We start from the raw sequence: 23993 nt of genomic DNA on the forward strand, positions 1-23993 counted from the left end.
AGGGAGAAAACCGGGACGACAACACAGGGAAGGCAAAACCGGAAAATAACCCCAAACAAAAACCCCAACCCACAACAAGTAGAGCTATCCAGTTGAATGCTCTCGCCATGCTGATAAGCAGTTGTATTTGCAGCAATGTCCCAGTGAAGTGTGAACACAATTTAGAATATAAAATTAAAAAGAGTCTTGGAAAGAGTGTAAAATGTTTATTTTTGTATTCTTGATCTTGTGTGCAGATCCCTCCACAGGAAATCCTGCTGTTCGTTGGCAGAAATGGCTGCATCGCTGATGCAGGTTTCATCAAATGTAGTTAATATGGAACAACACAACCATAACATTCAGAAATGAGCAAACTACATGTATGGCAAAATTGTTACTTTAACAGTTTTAAACGTTTTTCAATTGACTGCATCAAAGGTGGTTGCGAATTTACCAGTGAATCCATCTGGAAAATTATTCGTATTTCGTATTTCGTATTTTTGACCCTCTGAATTTACAGCTGGATACACCTCGGCATGACGAGACCGCATGAGACGTGACGGATGACATGGGACGCTCCAGGCTGCAGCCATAACCGTCTCACCCTGCTGGAAGTTAGAGAGAATGCAGCTTTAAGGAGCACCCCCCCCCCCCCCCCCCCCCCCCCCCCCCCCCCCCCCCCCCCCCGCCCCCGCCCCCGCAATACAGCTTTAACAAGCCCCCCCCCCCACTGGAAGTTAGAGAGAATACAACTTTAAGGACCTTCAGCTCTGGCTTCACTGTTCAGAGCCGGAAGCTTCTTCTAATATTTTTACAGTCTGTGTCTATAACAACCCAGAAGCCTGATTATCATTCAGCCCTTCAATACAATATGTGCAGTGAAGGGTTATACGTAAAGCTGATGAGTTATACTAATTAGGGTTCCACATTCAATGATTAAGAACACATTAGATGGGTGACATTGCTATGATTCCTAATTAATACTAACAGCTCTAAAATTAAATGAGATCATCATACCAGTGGTCACCATGAGCAAGACTAAAGACTAAACCTAACCCCAAACCCAGAACCCTTGGCCGGACTCTTCTTTCACTATGGCTTTGTCAAACACAATCAGTGAGTTTCACTTAGCCCTTTTTGGTTAGTTTCTATTCTGAGATGCTTGGCTTGTTATGTAACCTTGGCCTTCAGCAGTGAGCCGATCACACTTTCCACCCGTAGCAGTGATGGCGTGACTCAGTACAGTCAGGGGATGTCTTGCTGCTTCTCTGGTTTTTATTTTGTAGCCAAAGATAAGAAGGTTACCCACAGGAGAGTAGCGGGCCGATGGTCTACAGAGGACCATCTGGGATCCAGTCTTTATTCTGCTCTCGTCCTCTCTGTACTCCTAGCTCTGTTGCTCTCTGTACACCCCCGCCCCTCCCTTCAATCCTGGCAGGATGTGACATTATGGCGGTGAAGCCCCTGCAGCTGTTATGTTCCTCTTTGAAATCAGAGCCGTTCTTAAATCAGAGCCTCATTAACATTAATGAAGGAGATATTCTCATCTCATATCCTATTCCCCATTCCTATTCTCAGATCTGCGAATTTTTCATATCTGTGTGTGTGTGTGTGTGTGTGTGTGTGTGTGTGTGTGTGTGTGTGTGTGTGTAACTGAGCTAGAGGCAGAGGGATATCTGGATTGCTCTGCTGTGTCTTTCAAGCTGTTTACTCACCTTGGAAATCAAAATAAAAGCATAATTTTTATAGTTTTTTTCTGTCTCGTATTGAGACATTATACAGTCTAAGTTAAAGCCCAGCCCAGAAACACACTGTATGTCTGAGGTGTACGCAGTAACTCTACAGATGGCTTTTGAGAGAAACATAGAGACCGCAATGCAATATACAACTGGCCCTTTATGCAGACATGCTGATAGTGTGGTCTCAGGGGAGAGACTGGGGGGGTCAACAGGATTAGATCACACCAGTCAGGTTCTTAACAAGCAGAAACCCATCTGACATCATATCACTTATTAACAATGCTGCAGCCAGTAATGCAAATGATTAAAAAAGATGATTGTGGCTCAAGGAAAGAAAGCATTAATGTCAAAGGAATTCTCCAGCATTTATGGGACCACCAGGGAAAAGCTGCAATGTCTCTGTGCTCCTCACATTTACTCTTTAATGCCTCATGTTGTTTTCCTTCTTTTAGAAGCCACATATCCTTCCTCTCCAAACACTTTGGGATGGATTCCTCTGACTTCTTGCTCACAGCGCTTCTAAAAAAGTAGAGCACTGGGGCTTTCAGCTGAATCACCCTTCAAACCACAGTACATCCACCACACATACATGCCGTGTGTGTGTATGTATGCGTGTGTGTGTGTGTGTGTGTCTTGCAGGCAGAGCCTGTGGTCTCTGCAGTGGTCCTGCATTGATTCTATGGTATGAGAACACGCTGACATTCCATCCGACCAAAGTGACTACAGTCAACAAAACATGCAGCAACGCAATCATTATTCTTGAGTGTTTAAAGGGCCCTCTTTGATTGGCTGCATGTAATCATGAGAGCAGCGCAGGCCCAGATCAGACGGTCCTTAGACGGCTCACTCACACATCCATGTGACTGCAGTCAGTAACACCAGGAAGTCCCTGCACCTGGTCAAAAAGTCGTCCCACCAACTCCATGGACACATGAAGAATTAGCAGCGGAATCCTGCAGCTTTGAGTGGCTCCCAGCGGCTGTGTAACTCTGAATGAATCAGAAATCACCTTTCTGTTAAAATGTCAGCATGCATCAAACTACCTCTACATATACCACACGTTTATAACATAAAGATGTGTGTCTGCTGAAATCTCTATTATGCACATAAAGCTGAATGCGGATGACTTTACCCTATACTTCATCCAGTCATGGAAGCACTGTAGCTGCTGCTCTGTGTCAATTAAAGATGTAAGGTTTAATTATGTGCTTGCAGGTTCTGTAAAAGTTTGTGAATGAATTCTCCTGATTGATTTCTTTTCTCCTCTCCAGTTAGTTTCTGCTCACAGTTAGTCACTTCCATATGTGCTGAGGTGTTTAATGCATCATGGGAGAAAACAACAAATGATAACATGAGATCATTTGCTGCTAGAGAACGCTACCACACTTCAGCTTCTGTTGTCATTATGAAGCACATTAGTAAGGGTGTGTGTGTTTGTGTGTGTGTGTGTGTGTGTGTGAGAGAGAGTGTGTGTGTGTTTGTGTATTTGACCACCACTCGGGCCCGCCGCCTTCCTATTAGCAAAAGCAGAAGTTGCAAAGTAAGAATTGAATGTCTGCAGTGATGTCCTACATATTGGTGAATTAAGGTGCATTTGATGAGATTATTGTCTCCCGGCGCCCCCCCGGGACCTCCATGCCGCCGACACAACCGCTTTCTGTGGTGTGAGAAATACTCTCAAAATACTACTGTTTTTAAATACAGACAGCCAAGATTCACAGAGCTGCCTATAGCGCAGTTGTGGACAAAGCCAGTAAATGTGTCCGTAGTTCTGCTCACTGTTAAGTAAGCGGTCCTTAATGTGGCCCAGGACATGTTCCCGTTCTCAATGCTGTTAGAATGATGCGGTACAGACAACCTCTGTATGTGGTCTGAGTGTTCGGATCATATTGTGACCTGTGTTTCTGGTATTAGTAGTTGTTACTTGTCAGGAGGAGACTATATTGTCTGTCTCAGGACAAGATTTTCCGAGAAAATTACCCTTATTTATCAGCCATGGTCTAACAAAATAATTGAAGTTGAAGGTATCATGGGAAATGATATCTTAGCCTCTGCTGCTGATTTTAATTGGCCTTGTAAGAGTGAAACTGTGATACCAACTAACCTGCTAGGTGCCTACTGGTCACATGTCACTGAACTCCCTGTGAGCTTGTTATTTAGTGACAGATAATAAATACACATTCATTAGTTTGGTGATCAAGGCTGAAATGGTCTGAATGGATCTGATGTCAGCTCCACCTGGTGCTGGTGGGTTGTAACTGCAGTTTAATGACTCTGTCTCTGTCTTCATGTCCCCTTCTGTCTCTGTCTTCATGTCCCCCTTCTTTCTCCGTCTTCATGTCCCCTACTGTCTTAATTTCCCCATTCTGTTTCTGTCTTCATGTCCCCTTCTGTCTTCATGTCCCCTTCTGTATCTGTCTTCATGTCCCCCTTCTTTCTCCGTCTTCATGTCCCCTACTGTCTTAATTTCCCCATTCTGTGTCTGTCTTCATGTCCCCTTCTGTCTTCATGTCCCCTTCTGTCTCCGTCTTCATGTCCCCTTTCTGTCTCTGGCCTCACGCCCCGTTCTGTCTTCATGTCCCCTCTGTTTTAAGTCCCCATTCTGGCTCTGTTTTCATCTGTTGTCCTCCTTGACTCTTCTGTGTGTTTAAGAGAACCATAAACAGGATTATTATTAATATAAAGCTGTTTAAACCAAACATATACACTCACTGATAGCACAAACAGACACAGTGACAGTTTCAGGACAAAACATGTAATATCACAAACTTAGTTTGACTTTAAAAAAAGTGAAAGGAGTTAAACAAGCCACTATAGTTTTCAAATTAAAGGTAATATTTGGCATTACTGGGTCAGCCTGTGCAGTAGTAGGAGACTTGCTGAAATATTTAGCTACAGATAGTGATTGAGTCAGAATTTGGTCTGTTTTGCGAAAGCAGTTTCTAGCAGTAGTCCCATTGCGTCTTAGTTTAGAACGAGGTCTTAAAGATGTTTGTCTATTTCCCTCCGGTTGCCAATAGTAAACCATCGTACACCGTGTTTTGGAGGTATTATCAGTAGCTGAAATGCGTGATTGTACCGTGATTTCCTGTCTTTGTGTGTCTGCAGTGAACAGAGTATCTGCCAGGCGCGAGCCGCTGTCATGGTGTACGACGACGCCAATAAGAAGTGGGTCCCAGCTGGAGGGTCCACGGGCTTCAGCAGGGTCCACATCTACCACCATACGGGCAACAACGCCTTCCGCGTAGTTGGACGCAAGATCCAGGATCACCAGGTGGGTGGACCACACATACACAGGGAGTCAGTTGGTCTGATCCAGCACTTCATTTACAGTAGAAGTCAAGGTTGAACTGCTGAAATCTGAAATCTCTATTTTCTGAAACAGACAGTGGTGTTGGGTTTAAACATCTGTGAGCGTTGCTGACAAAGTGGAACGGAGTGGAATTATTTCATCAGTAAGAACAGAATTTCTGTTACAAAGAGCAGCTTAGAGCAACAATTGTATCATTGACATTAGAAATACTTATGGATGAAGAGTAAATCAAAATGGCAGCAGACGAGAAAACAGGGATAATGTAATCATAAATGAGGCTCTGACGCTGGACTGACTCATCCTACTGTAACCTTACCAAATAATCAAAAGGGATCGGGACATCTGTCTAAGCAGGTTTAGGCAGATTCTCAGTTAGCGAATATATAATCCTCGCTGATTATTGGTTTATAGTCCAGGTAGTCACTATGGCCATCCACAGCTGACAATTATTACAAATACGACAATATTTAAATAGCTTAGTATTCACTGATTTAAAAAGGTATGTATAAAGGCTTTAGGGCGTCCTACACGTTATTGTAGGCCCAGTTTAATATAAAAGTTCATTTTATACAATATATGTAGGAGGGGGTCCCTGCTCTGTCTCTCTTTCAGCCAAGGGGTCCCACTTGTTACGGTGCTCAGGAGAACTTATGGCTTTATCAAGGCAGGTCTCAGAAAGGTTTCCTCTCTGTGTCACTGTGAGATTTCTGAAAGACAATCGTCCCTGTAGGAGAATGGTTTGGATTCAGGCTCTTATTAGTTTGGACATGAGATGACACAAGGATTAAACCACATTAGACAATTGGGTTTCAGCTGAATCAGATGAAAAGTGATTTTATATCATTATTATGCAGATGAAGATCCTTCACGCTGTGTGCATGGAGGCTGAAGAGAGTCCCAGTCTTTAAGGTTCTTAATAACTCTTGACTCTGCGTTTCTGCTTGGCCGTGTGCCCAGGACATTAAGCATCCCTGAGGTTAGCATCCAAAGCGCCTTGAAGACAGAGTGAGTGGATCATAAAGTCTATTTACGAGCAGGTACTGTAAAAAGGAGCTTTTAGCACATAATGGCTGCAGAGCCCCAGTGTTGTCACTTTGTTTTTGTTGAGTTTTGACTTTTCCAATGTTTGATGAGTTTGGGCTTTTCCTGTATTTGGGAGTGTTGTTAGCACCTGAGCGCAGCGGCAGGTGGGAAGAGTGAGCGTCCTTACTGAAAGAAAGAGCCCTAAATCTCAGGTCAGCCTTAAAACATGCTGCTCCATTCAAGCTTTCCTTTCCACAAGGCTATTTCCTGTCAGCTTAAACTCTCGGCACATCAGAAACATTGCAATGTTCTTAGTTGCTCTGCACATCAAGCTGTGATTCAAACAGTTTCCGATTGGGTTACTTTAAAAATGCTACCTCATTAATCATTTCTAAAAGATATTTCCTCTTTCCTCATTTCCCTTTCCCCACCCGCTCATCATGGACCTCTCCAGGTGGTGATAAACTGTGCCATTCCCAAGGGGCTGAAGTACAACCAGGCCACGCAGACCTTCCACCAGTGGCGGGACGCCCGGCAGGTCTACGGCCTGAACTTCGGCAGCAAGGAGGACGCCAACGTGTTTGCCAGTGCCATGATGCACGCCTTGGAGGTGCTCAACTCCCAGGACTCAGGTAGGCCTGCTCTGTGTGGTGTTTTGCACAGATTGATACACTCCTGGCCATGTTGAGGATATGTGGAAGAGCTTTAAGCATTGGGCTACCAGGACGCTCCACTGCCACTCGGAATCAGCATATGATATGAAGTGGACCGTCAGCTCAACAGTTTTTTGGCACTAGATTTGTCCATATTCACTTTTCCTTACTTAGACTTTTGTGAACATTGAGTGGGATTTATCGGTGTTGGTAGTGAGGACATTTTTATAATTATTTACAGCATAGAGCATCATTTAAATTGATTTAAAGATTAAGATGTCTTACATGAAATCAAGCAACAAAAAGCCACTTTGTCCAGGTTTTTGTTCCACAGACAAGCTGCAGACCTGGCCTACTTACAGGACCAAACAGGCCAAGTCCACTTTAAACAGGTCTAACGTCATTGTCTGATTGTTGTATAAGGGATATAAGCTGTTGATCAGAATACTATTCTGCTATCATAAAATCGCTGAGAATCTTAATTGTTTCTAGTTCCCATTTCAGAATCAAAGACAAGCAGAGGTTAGAACACCAGTGCTTTTACTCTGAAACATGAACACGTATTGAGCATTACAATGCAGCCGTAATACTGGTACGGAACTTGCTGGCTCCATAGTTACTCTGTGCCAGGGGAACAATATAAATGTGACGGATTCTGGTGATTCAGCCATTTTAGTGCTTTTAGATCTCACTGCTGCTTTCGACACACTTGACCACACAATTCTATTATCTTGCTTGGAAAACTGTGTGGGGGTCAGGGGGACTGCCTTAAAATTGTTCCAGTCATATCTTTCAGGGAGATGCTTCTTTGTTAAAATGGGGGACTTTACCTCATCATCTGTGCCTCTTAACTGTGGAGTCCCCCAGTGATCTATTCTTGGTCCTATTCTTTTTGCACTGTACCTTCTTCCACTTGGAATAGTTTTTAAAAAGCATGGCATCTCCTAACATCTTTATGCTGATGATTGTCAAATTTATATACCAATAAGAAAGCAGAAAGGCAGCCCCCCGACACCCCTACTTGACTGTTTAAATGACGTCAAAGCGTGGTAAGCCCAAACATTTTTACAACTAAATGAGAATAAAACAGAGATCATGCAGTTTGGCCCCACTAACTCTATGATAGACTTGGGCCCCCTCAATAATTTTGTGCATCCTGTTGTAACTAACCTTGGGGTAAAATTAGACAGTGATTTTAAACTTGACAAACAAATAAATGCAGTCGTGAAATCAAGTTTTTATCATCTTCGCCTTTTAGCTTAACTGTTTTTGTCTTTTAACAGTTTTGAACAAGCTACACATGCTTTTATTTCTTCTCGTTTAGACTACTGTAATGCACTTTATATCGGTATAAGTCGCAAAGCACTTCAACTAAGGCTGCACAATTAATCGAATTTTAATCGCGATGACGATTTTGACTTCCCATGATCACATTTGCGTGATCGAGCGTTTTTTTTTTTTTTTAAGCGCCATTTCATAGAACGCTCCGGGTTTTTTGCAAAGCCAATCTACCGCTCCGTAAAGCCGTCTGCTAATGAGCCAGTCAGAGTAGTTCCCTGCACCCCGTGCAGCTTAGTTTCAAGATGTAGACAGTTACAGAGGACAGAGTAACGGAAGGAAAACTCAACAGATAGCAGTCGGTTATGCGTCGGGCTTAAGGTTTACCAGTTTACCAGTAAACGCAACATTTTGTCCCGACTGTTGTTTTTCAGACAACAGCAGTGACCAGTGCTAGTCGGTGCTAGTAGCGTCTCTTAGCAGTTAGCTCCTCTAGGACGCACCGGTGCTAATGTCCTCGCATCCGCTTCAATGCTTTTTTTTATTAATATGGTTTAATTGTGCGTTATATGTCCCATTTTGTATGTAAAGCCATGCCTGTGTTGAATCTCTCCTCTGCTCTCTCTCCTCTTACTCCGCGCCTTGCCCCACAGCGGTCTGGTCCACACTTCTGACATTTGTCCACAGTTTAAATTTTTTATTAACACAGCTGTATATTGTTAAGAATGAGGGGTACCAGTGTTTCCGCAGGTAACTCTGCTATCGCGGCCGCCATGGCAAAGAACACAGAAGAAGTTATTGAATGCAACTAACTTCAGTAGGTAGAGTAATAGCGTGTGAGACGGAGCTGCTGGACCTGGGCCAGAGATGTGACCCAATGCGAGAATATCATTGTTCATAAAAATACAGTGCAGTGAAGATACATACAGACAACGTATGTTTTCCGCCGTTCGACCCGTGCTGGACCCGTTCATAATGATTCAGCCGTCTCTCTGTGAGTAGCATCCATCACACTCCCTCTCGCAGTTATAAATAGCCTATGTGACGATAGAATTTGTTTTGGTTAAAATCAACAAATAATCGTGAGAATAATTGCGATCAAAATTTTGATGAAAATAATCGTGATTATCATTTTTGCTATAATCGTGCAGCCCTTACTTCAACGGTTACAGTTAGTCCAAAATTCTGCTGCACGTCTTTTAACTGGAACCAAAAAGCGCGCTCATATAACTTCTATAAATTCTTGCCTCATTGCACTGGCTTCCTGTACGTTTTAGGATTGATTTTAAGATTTTATTGTTTGTTTTTAAAGCTGGGAATGGACTGGCCCCAACATATATCTCGGACCTGAGGTCAGAGAGCCAGCTCCAGCTTGTGGTCCCCAAGACAAGACTTAAAACTTGGGGGGACAGGGCCTTTTCTGTGGTTGGACCTAAACTCTGGAACGCTCTGCCCCTCCATGTCCGAACAGCCCCAACAGTTGAGTTTAAAGTCTTGTCTAAAGACACATTTCCATTTTTTTGGCCTTTAACTCCATGTGAGTTGTGTGGTCCTCTGATGTCTCTTATTGTTTTACTTTATTTTAGTATTTATTCATTTTATCTATTTTTTATTTTTTAAATCTGATGCTCTTATTTTGTTTTTACAATATTTTATATTACTTGTTTTGTATGTTTGAGTTTTCTGTGCAGCACTTTGGTAACTTTGTGTTTGTATGTGCTTGTAATATGCTATAGAAATAAACTGGATTGGATTGATTGGATAAACCTAGAGAAAGAAGCCTGCACTTTTACTTAAACAGACTTGAGTTTTCTTGATGAACCCTTCCAGCCTGAGCTCTTAGCAGCCAGTTAATGGGATGATCTATTTTCTCACATCTGCCAATCAAAGCGCATTTATAAATCCTGCAGCTGACTAAAGATGTTAGCATTAGGAAAAGATAATATTAGCAAAAAATATCAGTACATATTTCCATTTTGACCATTGTCTATATTTACCTCAAGGTAATTTGATAACGCTGCCAGTTTGAAGATTTGCCTGGTAATGACTGAAGCCTGCATATTATTAAAAAGAAAGTAGATGAAACTAAAAGTGGTGACTAGTATCACGACATCTCAATGGAGGAACAACCAGGACAAAGAAAGGAAGATCCAATCTGTAAGATCAAATCAAGTTCTAAATAGGAACTAGGTACTGGTTTAACATCTCTCAAGTGTTTGATAGGTAGTAGCCTGTGTAAAAAAAGTTAATCGCTATGCTACAAAGTTTAACTTTTTCCATCACGTCTTTTGCTATAAAGTAGGAATATATCCCCCCCCTCCTTCTGATAACTTTAATATGAAGCCCCACTAGACAACACTATGGTTGCGCTTTTTAAACCTGTAAACAGACTAACACAGGCGAATATTTAGTCTGTCAGTGTAGTCAACAATTTCCTCATCTTTAGAGTTGGCTGTTCACGTCACTTTGGCGCTGGCCGGGTTCAGCAACATCTGGGGCTGGATCTACCTCTCCCCCCTCCCCCTCCCTCTCTCTGCAACTGTCTAACTCCCCCTGTGTGAAGATTTTAATGTCTTGCTGTGATGCTCCCTTCCTGGCTCAATGCCAACTTTAGAATCAGAATCTGCTTTATTTGCCAGGTTTGAGGACACAAACGAGGACTTTTGCTTTGGATCGTCTTGTTCACAATGAACTTACTCATAAAGCACAAAACAAACCATATATTCACACTATAAACAGAAACAATATAGGCAGGTTTAGGCAATATTGTATTGAAGACAGCAAAGTACAAAGGACGCTGGAAGAAATTAGTATTATGTTATAATATGAGACATTTTATTACAATATGAACAGTATAAACAGCTCTGAAACAAAGAATGATAAATAAATAATGAGTGGAACCATGAAACAGATACTGATTGGAGAAAATGTTGCTGGGTTATTGCACAGGAATTGAACCTGACACTGGGAGTCAGAAGTCCGCTGTTCATCAGAGTAATGGCTTGTGGAGAGAAACTGTTCCTGAGTCTGTTGGTTTTGGCGTACAATACTCGGCAACGCCTACTAGAGGGGTGAAGCTGGAACAGGTTGTGTCTGGGTGAGATGGGTCTGCAGTGATGGTTCCTGCACGTTTCCTAACTCTGAAAGTGTATAAGTCATGAACGCAGCTCAGGTTGGCCCCGATGATCTTTTCTGCACTCCTAACTGTCTGTTGTAGTCTGCTCCTGTCCTTTTTGGTGGAAGATTCAAACCAGACAGTGATGGGCTTGCAGAGGACAGACTGGATGATGGCTGTGTAGAAGTGGGTCAGCAGCTCCTTTGGCAGGTGGAGCTTCCTGAGCTGCCGCAGGAAGTACAGCCTCTGCTGGGCCTTCTTGATGATGGTGTCAGTGTTGGGCTCCCACTTCTGGTCCTGGGATCTAGTGGATCCCAGAAACCTGAAGGATTCCACAGCAGACACAAGGCTGTTGAGTATGGTGATGGGGGGGCTCCTTCGGAAGTCCACAATCATCTCCACAGTTTTGAGCGTGTTAAGCTCAAGGTTGTTCTGACCGCACCAACAAGCCAGCTGATCAACCCCCCGTCTTTAGGCCGACTCATCACCGTCCCGGATGAGGTCGATGACCGTTGTGTCGTCAGCGGACTTCATTCATTTAAAAGATGGGTCTCCTGAGATGCAGCTACTGGTGTAGAGGGAGAAGAGCAGTGGGGAGGGCACAAACCCCTGGGGAGCGCCAGTGCTAATAGTCTGGGTGCTGGATATGATATTCCTCAGCCCGTTTTGTGATCCACTGACAGGTGGAGGCTGTCACAGTGAGCTGGGTGAGTTTGGTACTGAGAATGTCTGGGATGATGGTGTTGAACGTCGAGCTGAAGTCCACGAACAGGATCCTTGAATATGTCCCTGGGAAGTCGAGGTGTTGCAGGATTTAATGCTGTCCCTAGTTGACTGCATCATCCACAGACCTGTTAGCCCTGTAGGAAAACTGCAGCGGGTCTAGCAAGGGGACTGTGATGTCCTTTAGGTGGGCCAACCCCAGTCTTTCAAGGGACTTCATGACTACAGATGTCAGGGAGACAGGCCTGTAGTCATTTAATCCAGTGGGCTGTGGGCTTTTCAAACCTACAGTAACATCAATTCACCTGGTCAGACAGTTTTTCAGACCAGCAGTGTTGTGCTGTGTTTTACTGTGTTACATTAGCATGTTCCACATTAGGAGTCCATGTTGTCTCCATAGCACATGTAGTACACTGTGTGTACAGTCCATAGTGTTTACCCTGCACAGGACCAGGGGCCTCATGTTGTATATTCTGGTTTTAACGGACACTTTTGGGATGTATAAAAAATGAACTTGCCGTGAAAATGTGCAGGTCTTTTCTGGCTCTGTAACGTGGCAAATCTTACAATTTATATCCACCAATATTTCATAAAATCATTGATTTTTATAATTTTTGTGGATATTTCACTACTTTCACACCAATAACTTTAATTTGCAATTTGTGATCTGGCGTATGCCCAGTTTTATACATGTGAAAATTTCTGTGTGTATCTTTTTCACTATATACAAATGTTGTTAATGTTAATCTTGCTTTCCATGTGGAGAAACGTAAAGTAAGAAAGTTACACCCCACCTCCCATCTGATTTGCGTGCGTGCGCTTTCATCTATTAGTGCTCAGGCACACATCAGTGAATGCAGCTGTGACTCAAAAGGACAGTGTCTCTTCCTCTGACTCAAGGAAGGGATGTAATTTCACAACTCTGAGCTCACTCACATCCAGACACACACACACACACACAAACACACACACACACACACACATACAAACACACACTCAGTTGAATATTAGCATCTGCTACTGCAGCTAACATTTATTATAAGAAAATGATCAACTGATTACTTTATAGGATGTCAGATAATGGGGTGAGGCCAAAATGGAAATATTTAACCATGAGTAGAAAATAAAAGAAAGTTAAAAGATGAAAAGTAAACGCACTCAAAGGCTAATATAGACGGACCCGTTAATTGCAAATTAACTCCCCCTGTGTAAAAATGTAATTAATGACTTAATGAAGTTGATGAAAAAATGTATCTTTTTTTGAGACACAGCAGTAGCTTGTCTCCATGGAGACATGTAATATGTGCTCCTTTATTTTCAGTTTTTGCGGCCAACAGGCCAGGACCAGCTGCTTTTTGCGGGTCGGGGGGGGGGTGGTTTAACATGGTGTAAACAGTGCACCACATGGGTCTGGCATGTGTTTGTGCTCATCAGATGGTGACACCCCTCCCCTTCGAACCCCCCATCTGTCCCACTGGATGAGCTCATGGTCTCTGGCAACAAAGTGGCAGAAAACACACTGCTGGACAACAGCAGAGACACTCAGACATGGAGAGACAGTCAGGCTTGGAAAGAAATGAAAAGATATAGAAGAGGAAAGCTCAGAGGTCCCCAGCTGTTGGTCTCCCCTGACTGCTGCTGCGGCTGGAGGCTTTCCTGAGGCCCCTCACTGAGCTGTCCACAGACATGCCTGCTGCTGAGTCCAGCGCCTACACCACGATCAGCAGAAGATCAGCCGGGTCTCAGAGCACCCTCAGGGGTGAGGAGGATAAAATTAAAGGCAACTCATGTGTGTCTCTGACTCGCAAATCCTCAGGATTTGACTAGAAACCCACCGAGTTTGGGTAACACGCCTGCTGAAACACTCGCAATTCTTGCAACCACATTCTGTCCTGTCCCTCTCAGTGTACTTAGAAGAAGCTTCCTTCTTACCATTCCAGACTTCCTGATGACTGCAGCAGTCACAACTTTCTTTTGTCTGACGCTCTGCAGTCGCTCATTAATTAGGCCTTTGCATCTGAGAGTGGTTCCTTCTGACAGTTATTGTAGACCCAACTGACTCCAAATAAAATGACTTTTAACATCTTAAACCCCACAACTCATTACATTTTATATTTGCGTTCAGGCTAATGTGTTCTTATTAGGCGCATCATGTTTCTGTTTCATCTGCTGTCCGTTACACTGGCTGCACAAAGGGTGGTATATAGATTTAACATTTCGGAGAAAGAGAGCACTGTTATCTATTCAATTCAATTCAATGTTATTCATAGTATCAAATCACAACAAGAGTTCTGTCAAGACACTTTACAGATAGAGTAGGTCTAGACCACACTCCACAATATCTAAATCATTATCAGAAAAGAAAAAGTTAAATCTGTGTATATCAAATGCGTCAGGGTGAATTTGGGGTATAAAATGAACTGATACAGTTATGAAAACATGAAGTCGTGGGTGCCAATATTTACCTCAGTAAAAACATCATATAGCTTTGATTAAAAGATGGAAAAAAGTGATACAATCTATTGTCAACCGTCAGACAATCCCTATAGGGATTATTGATATTATCAATTCTTTTATTGAATCTGTTGAATAATGAATACATTTTTGGTCAATCACAAGTTGCTGTGTCAAAACATCAGTTGTTCAATTCACTATCATACAGTAAAACAAAGAAAAACAGCATTAGTTGAAATCTTTCCTTAAAAAAATGACCTAAACAGCAATGTATAATCAAAATTCAATAGTTGCATGTCTGGATGCTTTGACCCCCCTTGTTGTTTGTCAGGTCCAGCATGCTAACCCCACTGCAAATACCTCAGTGTTTACCTTACCCCCGGCCCACTTGTTGCTGGGCAGATCTGAAACTATAATAAGTTCATGTTTGCAGGTTGTCTGACTCTGACACATGATCTGCCATGTCACTGAGATATTCAAACGGGGCAGTGGGTTGGAATCAAATGTTCAGAAGCCATCCGCAGGAGGTGAGGATGGCTGAGGTATAGGTGTCACTCCTACTGCTTTCCTAGACTTCCTGACTCCACAAGCTTTAAAATGATCCCTCTACTTGTAGAACACAGTGAAGGAGTCAAAGATAGAAACGGAAGCAGACAGAGAACAGCTCTGTTCCCACTGGATGATAATACTAACTAAAAATGCATAGGTAGGGTATGCAAGGGTAGGCATCGAACCAAGTTCATCATCCTGCGTTACATGAAGCTCATGAAAACAGGGTTAGCAGAAGTCTCATAATTTGTGAAAAATACAAGGAGGTATTTTCTGAAATTAAAATGATTTTTCTTGTTAATCAAATGGAGAATCCTCAGTTTGGCTTAGAACGTTGTCAGAGCAGCAGTTTGAAAGAAATTACTGCTTTACAAGATGAGGCTTATGACATAACCGTATAGCTTTGAGTCCTTGCATCACAACAAACAAGACATTGAAAGTCATTGAGAAGTCTGTAAATTTGTAGCAGTGTGTGTGAACGCTGAAGTCCCTACATAGTGTATAATTGGCGAGGCAGGTTTAAAGTGACAAAGGCATGGATAATGTTAACAGGGGTAAGGGACAGAGGTGGAAGCCAGATAGAGAATTTGAAGCAGGTCTGTGTGTGCCAGGTTGGTATAATGGTTATTGATGGAGTGTCCTAATCACACCTCAAAGAACCATTTCACTTTCTGCTGCTGAAACACCGATGTCAGCAGGAAGCACAGAGACAATGCAACAAATGAGCCATTAAGGGCGTTGAACAGGAGACGCAGCCAAGCTGGCGTGCGCAAATGTGATGTCATGAGAGCACCGTCACTTTTTACACTCCCGCTTGGTGGTTGCAACCAAGGGGATAATCATCTCTTCTCCTCTCTCCTCCAAGCTCACATGGCACCATTTTAATCATCACCTGCAGGTAGCCTCCCATTGACTGCCATTTATTTTGGCGCCACTTTGATATTGAATAACTTTACATCTGAAGCGTTAAAAGAAAGAAAATTTGTCCGTTGTTTATTTCTAAAGAAACACAACAATGTATTAAAGGCTCCGTTACCTTGTACCTCACGCTATGGCTCCGCAGCAGACGTTTTTTGTAAAAATAGGCTAACGATTGCGTCATAACCCCTCGACTCACCGTCGCATAGTTGACAAATCACCGTATTGTCAGGAGAAGCCCGCAAACAGTTTGGGCTTCCATTAGCTGTTTAGCTTTAATTACTAACTAGCATGTTAGTTACCAGTAATTAGCCTGTGTCTATGTTATCTCCTAACATATACCTACCTCTCCATCTCTGCTGATTGGGAATGATTGTTAGATTTTTCTCTTGGTCCAGCTACCAGAAGATTTACAACTTGCAGACACGTTGCCCACGTCACAACTACGTCATCAAGCCCAGTTGGAGGCTGCGCCGTAACGCTCAGCTATCACCGGAAAAGTGCTTCTATTTTCCTTCACTGGTCTCCGTCCAGAACAATGGGATCTGTTGGTCCACTTCTTTAACTGTCTATGGTTGCAACACTAGCTGCTTCTCCTGAAAAGAGGTGGCGCTAATGAGGAAAGGCTATTGACTTAGCTATGTCTACAGACTAGAAGAAGAAGAAAAACAATGGCAGAACTGGCTGTCACTGCCCAATGTGAGTCGAGTGCAGATTTCAGTTTGCGACAAGTAGCACATAGGATGCTAAAGAGAGACTTCTGTCAATGTAGAAGTTGATACAGTACAAATGGATCTACTAATTCAAGTTCGTTCACTGCTGGCTACAAGTTAGCATCTAACACAACAAAGACTGTTACTTGAATGGTGTTTTGAGCAAATGTTAGAAATCAATCAGTCAATCATTGATAGCTAAAACGTTTTTGAAATGACTGCTAGCTTTGCTACAAGCTATAGCAGTCAAACAACAAAGGCTGTCTCTTGAATGGCATTTTAAGCTAACGTTGGCAACCAAACTATCATAGCTAGCTAAAACTTTTTTGAAATGAGTCCCATCTTCTGTTATTGTTTGTAATGAGAAAAGTTTATTAGTTCATGGATTTCACTAATTTCAGTATGACAGTTATGACATAAAGCGTTTAAATCTGAACATGCACTTCTAACATTTGCACTCGACCACAGCCGGTCTGACTTGACTCTCATCAGGAATGAAACGCTATGCCGTAAACCGTGTAAATCTGAGCATGCGCAACTCAAATCTGCACTCAACTTACATTGGGCAGAGACACTGGCAGCAGGATTGACGTCAACGCCTTGATTTGATTGGATGACCTACGCCTTTCATTCACCATAAAAGAACTAATCTTAACCCAGTAAGTTTACAAGAGAGACTTGCAGTCGCTCTGAGAGTCCTCGTTCAGGCTTCCTATTTCAGCTTTTTCACGCACCTCTGAAAAAATTGTGTGCACCAGCGACATCTACGTCATTTTGACGTCACATTGGATGCGTTGACTCTGAAAAGGCTCTTAGGCAGCCACATTCCCAACTGTGTTACAAACGGAGCTTTATTTCTTCATACATTCTTTAGGTTGTGCCTACAATGCAAACTGTTTGGTATTCAGTCTGCAGTCACAGCTGGTTCGGGCTCCTGCTTCTGGGCCCAGATTGAAGAACTGACTCAAATTAGAGATCAGTAGGAACTGGACATAAAATCTCAAGAGTACCATGTATTTGGTCCTAGTAATTGCAGTTTATCAACTCTCTTAACCTGGAGGTGACTCCTTTCTCTGCCAAAAGGAGAGCTCTGTAAGGAGCTGCCAGGAGAGGGCTCAATATTTTATGACAACAAGCTTCTTCACAACCCCAGCTCTGATACGTGTATCTCTCTCTACCTCTCTCTCTCTCTCTCTCTCTCTCTACCTCTCTCTACCGCTCTCCACCTCTCTCAATTCAATTTCATTTTGCTTTATTGGCATGACAAAAATCCATCTTTGTTGACAAAGCCTAAGAAGAAACATACATATAAACAACAAAAAGGAGTAAATACATCTGATATAATAATACAAGGACAACAGAATACTTTTGATATAATTATAGATACTAAACAAATCATGTGCATGTCCCTCAAAGGGTACTTTGAAACAATAAAAAAGAATAGAATAATGATAAAACATAAAATTCTCTATTTATTTTGCCTTGTATTGTGGCAGGAGAAGACATATTTAGCTACTAGCCATGCCATGCTTTTATATTCCCCTAATAAAAAATAATTTCAGGAAGCTGTGGATAGTGAAGCCTGGTATTGGTTTTTCAAATTTTTGGAAATGTTTGGTTCTTAAGTCTTCATATTTGGGATATGTACATAGGACAAGTAATTCTGTTTAAATATCCTGGTGGCAGTGTGTACAGACATGTTCCTCTCTTGGTCTCCACACTTTTAAATGTCGACCTCTTTCAATTCCCAGCTCATGGTCACTGACTCTGTATTTTGTTAAAATTGTATTTCTTTTGGATTTGTTTGTTTTGCAAAATTCAGATATCTCTGTTCAGGGATTTCTCTGTGCCCATCATGCCTTATTTAGTCAAAAGCTTTTTTAAAGTCTGTACAACATGCAAATATTTTTAATTTAATTTTGGTGTAGTTTTTAACAAGGGTATGCAGAGTGTAAATGTGATCTAACGTACAATATTTCGGTAAAGAGCTAATTTGATTTTTACTTAAGACATTGTGCTTGGTAATGGTGCAGTGGATATAACATGTGCCTTTGGTGTGGAAAACTTGTGTTTGATTTCCACTACAGTACATCTACCAATGTGTCCCTGAGCAAGACATTTAACCCCTAGTTGTTCTAGAGGCGTGCCACCTCTGGCATACTGTACATAGCAATTGTAAGTAGCTTTAGATAAAAGCGTCAGCTAATAGACATGTAATGTAATGGTAAGGAAGGACACTATTCTGGCAATAATGATACTGCGGAAAACCTTCCCCACACTACTGTTCACACAAATGTCTCTGTAATTGTTAGGGTCCCATCTGTTGCCATTTTTGAAAATAGGGGTGATGAGCCCATGGTTCCATATGTCAGGGAATAACCAGACTCCATAACAAGGTTGAACAGCTTGTGGAGGGCTGCCTGCAGTATAGGGCTACTGTGCTATAGCATCTCAGTGCACACACTCCACAAGTCTTTCCAGCCTTCCGAGCCTGCAGTTGGCTCTGTATTTCTATTAGTGTTATTTCTGTGTTTGGGGGTTTTGGTAGTATTTCACCCTTGCTACTAAGTGTTGTTGGGGGTTGATTGCACTGTAATCAATATTCTTATACAAAAAATCAAAGTGATTTTTCAAACCATGGGGAATTGTTAATTTATCTTTAGTTTTTATCTTGGATTGAATTTATTCCACACATTCCAGAAAAAGTTTTGGTCAATGGCTTCTTCTATTTTGTTAATTTCTTCAGATCTGTAAATCTTTTTTTTCTTATTGATTAACTTTTGTAATATTTTAGTGCCTGGTGGTATGGGACCTGTATTTGACTCTCATAGGGTTCTGTGTGTATTTGGTTAGATAGTAGTCTTTGTTGTTTTCTAGCATGAACACATTCATTATCATACCAGTTTTCTTTTGAAGGTTTGTGTTTTGTTAATTTGTTAATATAGTTAATTATTGTTAGGTTTGATTTTGTACTTAATTCATCAAATATATTGTTTAAATGCTGTGTAGCTAAATTTACTCCATCTTTTGTGCATGGGTATTTAGTAAGTCTGTAGAGATTAAGTTTTGATTCGATTTCTGTACGGCCAAGTGCAGTTAAATAATCCTCTATGTTGCAGCATTTTTTCTATATATATTTTTGATGGAGGTCATACTGGTGGTTTCTGATTCTGTTACAATGCTATATTTTGTAGACTTATTATATATATAAGTTTATATATAAACTGTTGTTTGGCAGTGATCTGTAAAGGGAAGGTGTGGTAAAACATATAACTCACCACACTGTTACTTAAAACCGAGGAATAGGAGAGTCACCACGGGTCCTTCCTCTAACGATGTACAGTATAAAACCAGGCTTTTGCATATCTGGAGTTTTCCGTTTTTGTTTATAATATTATCAAAACTTTGTCTTTGTGGTATTGTGTGACTGGGGAGATTTGGCCGAATGTGTTTGTTTACTTTGATGTTTGATGAATCTCTCTTTCTCTCTCTCTCTACCTCTATACCTCTCTCTTGCTACCTCTCTCTCTAGTGTTTTGACATAACTCAATTCACATTAACAGTATTTGCAAATCACTTTATGATTGTGGAGAGAACGATCTGGAAGGGTTCGAAACATTAGTTTGAGCTGCTTTTTAATGCTCAATGATGTTGTTATGTATGTAATGTACATCCTGTGACTATACAAATTACAACATGTAAATAGGAACATATTTTGTAACTTATTGGGAGCAGTAGGCTAGTTGGAACCAGTTACCTGCAGGATCCATGCTTGGCTTAGCTAATGCTGGGGGCGTCAGACAGAGTTACATCACGCACGGAGATGAGAAGGGTATTTAGTGACTTGTCTAACTCTGTGCGTAACGGTGAATAAGCTAAAGTCCCAATAATTCGGCGTGTTCCTTTAAATGACCTAAGATTTAGTTTTGCATAAGCATTTATTCTTTACTTAGTTACTGTGTAAATGGTGGGTTGGTAGATATCATTGTGCCATTTTACATACTAATTCATTTTAACATTACTATTATTAATATTTATTTTGCATATTAAATAGTTACCTTAACTACATTATTTCCTCTACACATTAAGCCTACAGTGCTGTTTTCTGCATTTCCAATTTCACTCTTGTCTAACCACAAATTATCATTTGTGCTGTGGGTCTGCATGTTGTACTCTTAATGAGCGTCCCTCCGATCAGCCAGTGTCAGTCAGTGGAGTAAGCTTCATATCAATCTCTGGACCAACATCTGATCCTGGCCCACGGCCACATGTCATGCTTTTTGCTAGAGCAATATACAGTATTTCTATGAAGAAGGTGTCATTTTTATATTCTGGCTCAGCCTGGGCTGTAGCCAATCACAAGATGTTGCTTCAGATGCTTGGACAATGACATCATGGGCAAAATATCATCCTATGCTGTGGATTCTAGCTTTTAGAAACACCATGTGTATTCCTGCTATCTGTACTTTGACCAGATGGCCTAAATAGAGCTGGACCTGGACATATATGTCTTATAGTCAGGTTCACTTTGACAGTTGCATTTTTGTCTGTGTTATTAAAGTGTGTACATTATTGAGCTCTGAGTTACTGGCCTCAGGTCCCACTGGAGACACACATGCTAAAAATGAACACACTCATCATACTGAGTCCACCAAAAAGAGTCTGAGTGTCAGATGTTATTCATTAGCCCTGGGTGCTCTGTAGTCTGTCTTTCTGGGACGGGATGATGGATGGACATTTTGGATTAATGCTCATCAGCACATGTACACAAAGACCTTGACCTGTTGGCATGGGACAGTGTCCGCTCTTCACTCAGACAAACAAAGATGGATTGCAGGTTTGATGACAGCATATTTCTCTAGGTGGGTCCCTGTCCTTCACCGCTGTCTGTCCATGTCCACCATCGGGAAACATACTCTGTCTCTCCTATGGTGTTCACTGTCTTTTTCTCTTCTTGTCACCTTTTTTGAATTATTCCTTCCTTTGTTGTGTGTTGTCATTCATAAATTTCACTGACATGCTGTGGTAGTGTAGTGGTAAATATTTCAATTAAACATATGGTTTGTAATATTTGATCTTCAGCTCATTATGCAAGCAACTAATAAATAGATCCGTCATAATAGACTGAAAAAAAACTGAAACTAATTGAGGAGAAAGCTGCAATGAAAGCTTGTTATAGAGGGATGATGGAAAGCGATCATTGGCCGGGGATTTACCTGAGTGCATGGAGAGCTTAGCGATGGTTGTCTCTTCCTGTGTGACAACCTTCAGGTCTGGGGACCAAGGGGATTTACTGAGATTGTTGAGAAGGTCCCACATAACATTAGGGTTGAGTACAGATTCAGATATGGACTATTAATGATGCTCCGGTGTGATGCTCTTTGGCCCTTGTAGCTGATTGGCTAGTATCTTACCTGTGTTCCTATGTTCGTTAAGATGTCTACTGCTCCTGGTGTGATGGGAGGAGGTCAAACGCTCATCTCAGTACCTCTCAGTACCTCTCAGTACAGACAGCATAATTGACACATAATCCCAGCCACAGTCAGTTGAAACTAGGTTTACTTTTTGCAAGTACTGCTGTATATATTATATCAGCTTTTGTTTTTTATTTCCTTGTACCTAATCTACTCTCTTTTAGGTACTGTAGGGAGGCAGAGGCAGTATAGTGTATTTGTCATAGGTTGGTGATGAAAGGGCATATAACCATGTTAACCCATCGACATTTGGCTTTTTTCCTGCTTCATAGTATTTTGAAATGTTGCTGGTGCTGACATGCAGCTGTGTTTTGCCCATGAAGAGATTCTGAGATGTGACTCAATGCAACACTGGCGGAGAAGGGCTCTCTGCACACCTGCATTCAGACTGTGTTCAACACTTTCTGTACATGTATAGAATAGCACACGGAGAGTTAATCTCACCTTTGCTTAATTGGTGTAATCGTGCATATGTATGTTCGCTATATACTACATTAAAAGTCTGCTAGAGGTTGGCTTCATTGGAGTGAAATCATAAATATTATATATATATATATATATATATATATATATATATATATATATATATATATATATATATATAATAAAGTGACTCAGTAAATAAAAGCAAAATGATTTGGATTGCTCAAAAAACTCTGGCTACTTCCTGGGATCTTAATGAATAATTGAAATAGACATCCTTCATTACACACACACACACACACACACACACACACACACACACACACACTGGTAATGATATCGAGGGCAGCAGTGTTGTGTCCTATTCTGTATCCAGCATATGAATAATGGATGGATCCAGGAAGTACAAACTGGCTGACCAACCCATCAAGTAGAGTCCCACCACATCCTGTACGCATGTCTCTCTTATATTCTCTCTCTCTCTTTCTCTCTCTCTCTAATTCTATCTCTGCCTTTGTGTTGCGCCACTCTGTTTTTCCTTTTTCTTTATCTCTGTCTAGCTGTCATTTTCTGTCTTTCTCTCCCTCTCTGCCTCTTATGTTCATCTCTCCCTCCCACTCTGCATCCCTCTCTCTCCTCTTCCTTTGTTTCCATCAATTCTATTCTGTTGGGGAGCCGGCACAAAGAACACGCCAGTTATTTCAGCGTCATCTTTTCAAGGTGTACTATCAGGATATTAAGTCATCAAAGAATATAGAAGTTGCCCGGCTACTGCTGCAGAAGACGGCTCAATATTTGTGCAACGTTATTTTAAACCCATCAGTCTAAGCTTTACAAACCTCCAGCAGTGGATGATGCAGGGCTAAGGCGCTGGAAATTGAAAGAAGAACCTCCAAAATCTGAGCTATGGTTCTGTACGTGAGCTCCCAGGACTGTAGTGGGAGAGCTGGGCTGGTGGGGGGGGCTGGCAGCAACGTGGTGCTGGCACCGAGGCCTGGCAACGGGTCAGATGGGGCCCCACATGGACTGTGGCGCTATGTTTGCTGCCAGAAGAGGCCCACACTGACACTGCCTTCATGTAGGTATACAAGAGGGAGGGGAACAGACGTCTATCTTGTTTTACTGTGTGTCTGTGTGTCTGTGTGTGTGTGTGTGTGTGTGTGTGTGTGTGTGTTCAGCTTTGCCGAGGAGATATTGAAAACAGTGTCCTTGTTCTCTGTCTGCTTTGGTCTGTGAATACCCTTTAGCTTTACCTTATGCCTTCTCTCTCTGACCTGTCTTTCCCAGCAGTGTGTCTGATTGTGTTTTTGGAACAGGGCCAAGTCTAAGTGCTGTTGTGTCAGGTCATTAAATCAATTCTGATCTTGTAAGAAGTTTCATTTGATGAGAAGGGAAAATGACTGAATTCACCTTGAGATTCAGTGGGTCTAGTGGCTGTTGACAGTTCCTTGTGTTCGACAATGAGATGTGTAATAGGAATGTCGGGCCTGTTTATCTGATCTTAAGTCTCCCGCCCTGTTGGCAGCCTGTGTTCTGTCATTAACACATACAGCAAGCTATTAGATCAGACAGTAACGCAATTACACCCGCAGGCAGCGGAAGACGGAGACGAGAGACCATGTCAGCAATTACAGTCGCA

At 41.9% G+C, this 23993-nt stretch overlaps 1 protein-coding gene across 7 annotated transcripts in view; it reads left to right on the plus strand.

The window, feature by feature from the left end:
- Window positions 1-23993, plus strand: part of enah (ENAH actin regulator) — a 103514-nt gene that overhangs the window by 48930 nt on the left and 30591 nt on the right. For 6 of the 7 annotated variants that reach the window (XM_034900449.1, XM_034900448.1, XM_034900453.1 and 3 more), the window contains exons 2-3: window positions 4827-4992; window positions 6509-6686. In XM_034900449.1, coding sequence (XP_034756340.1) covers window positions 4827-4992; window positions 6509-6686 — 344 coding nt within the window. Of the gene's footprint in view, window positions 1-4826; window positions 4993-6508; window positions 6687-22886; window positions 23433-23993 lie in introns of those variants that run through there. The other variant, XM_034900450.1, reaches the window with a different exon arrangement.

Source organism: Etheostoma cragini, chromosome 18 (genome assembly GCF_013103735.1).
Source record: "Etheostoma cragini isolate CJK2018 chromosome 18, CSU_Ecrag_1.0, whole genome shotgun sequence".
Taxonomy (NCBI): domain Eukaryota; kingdom Metazoa; phylum Chordata; class Actinopteri; order Perciformes; family Percidae; genus Etheostoma; species Etheostoma cragini.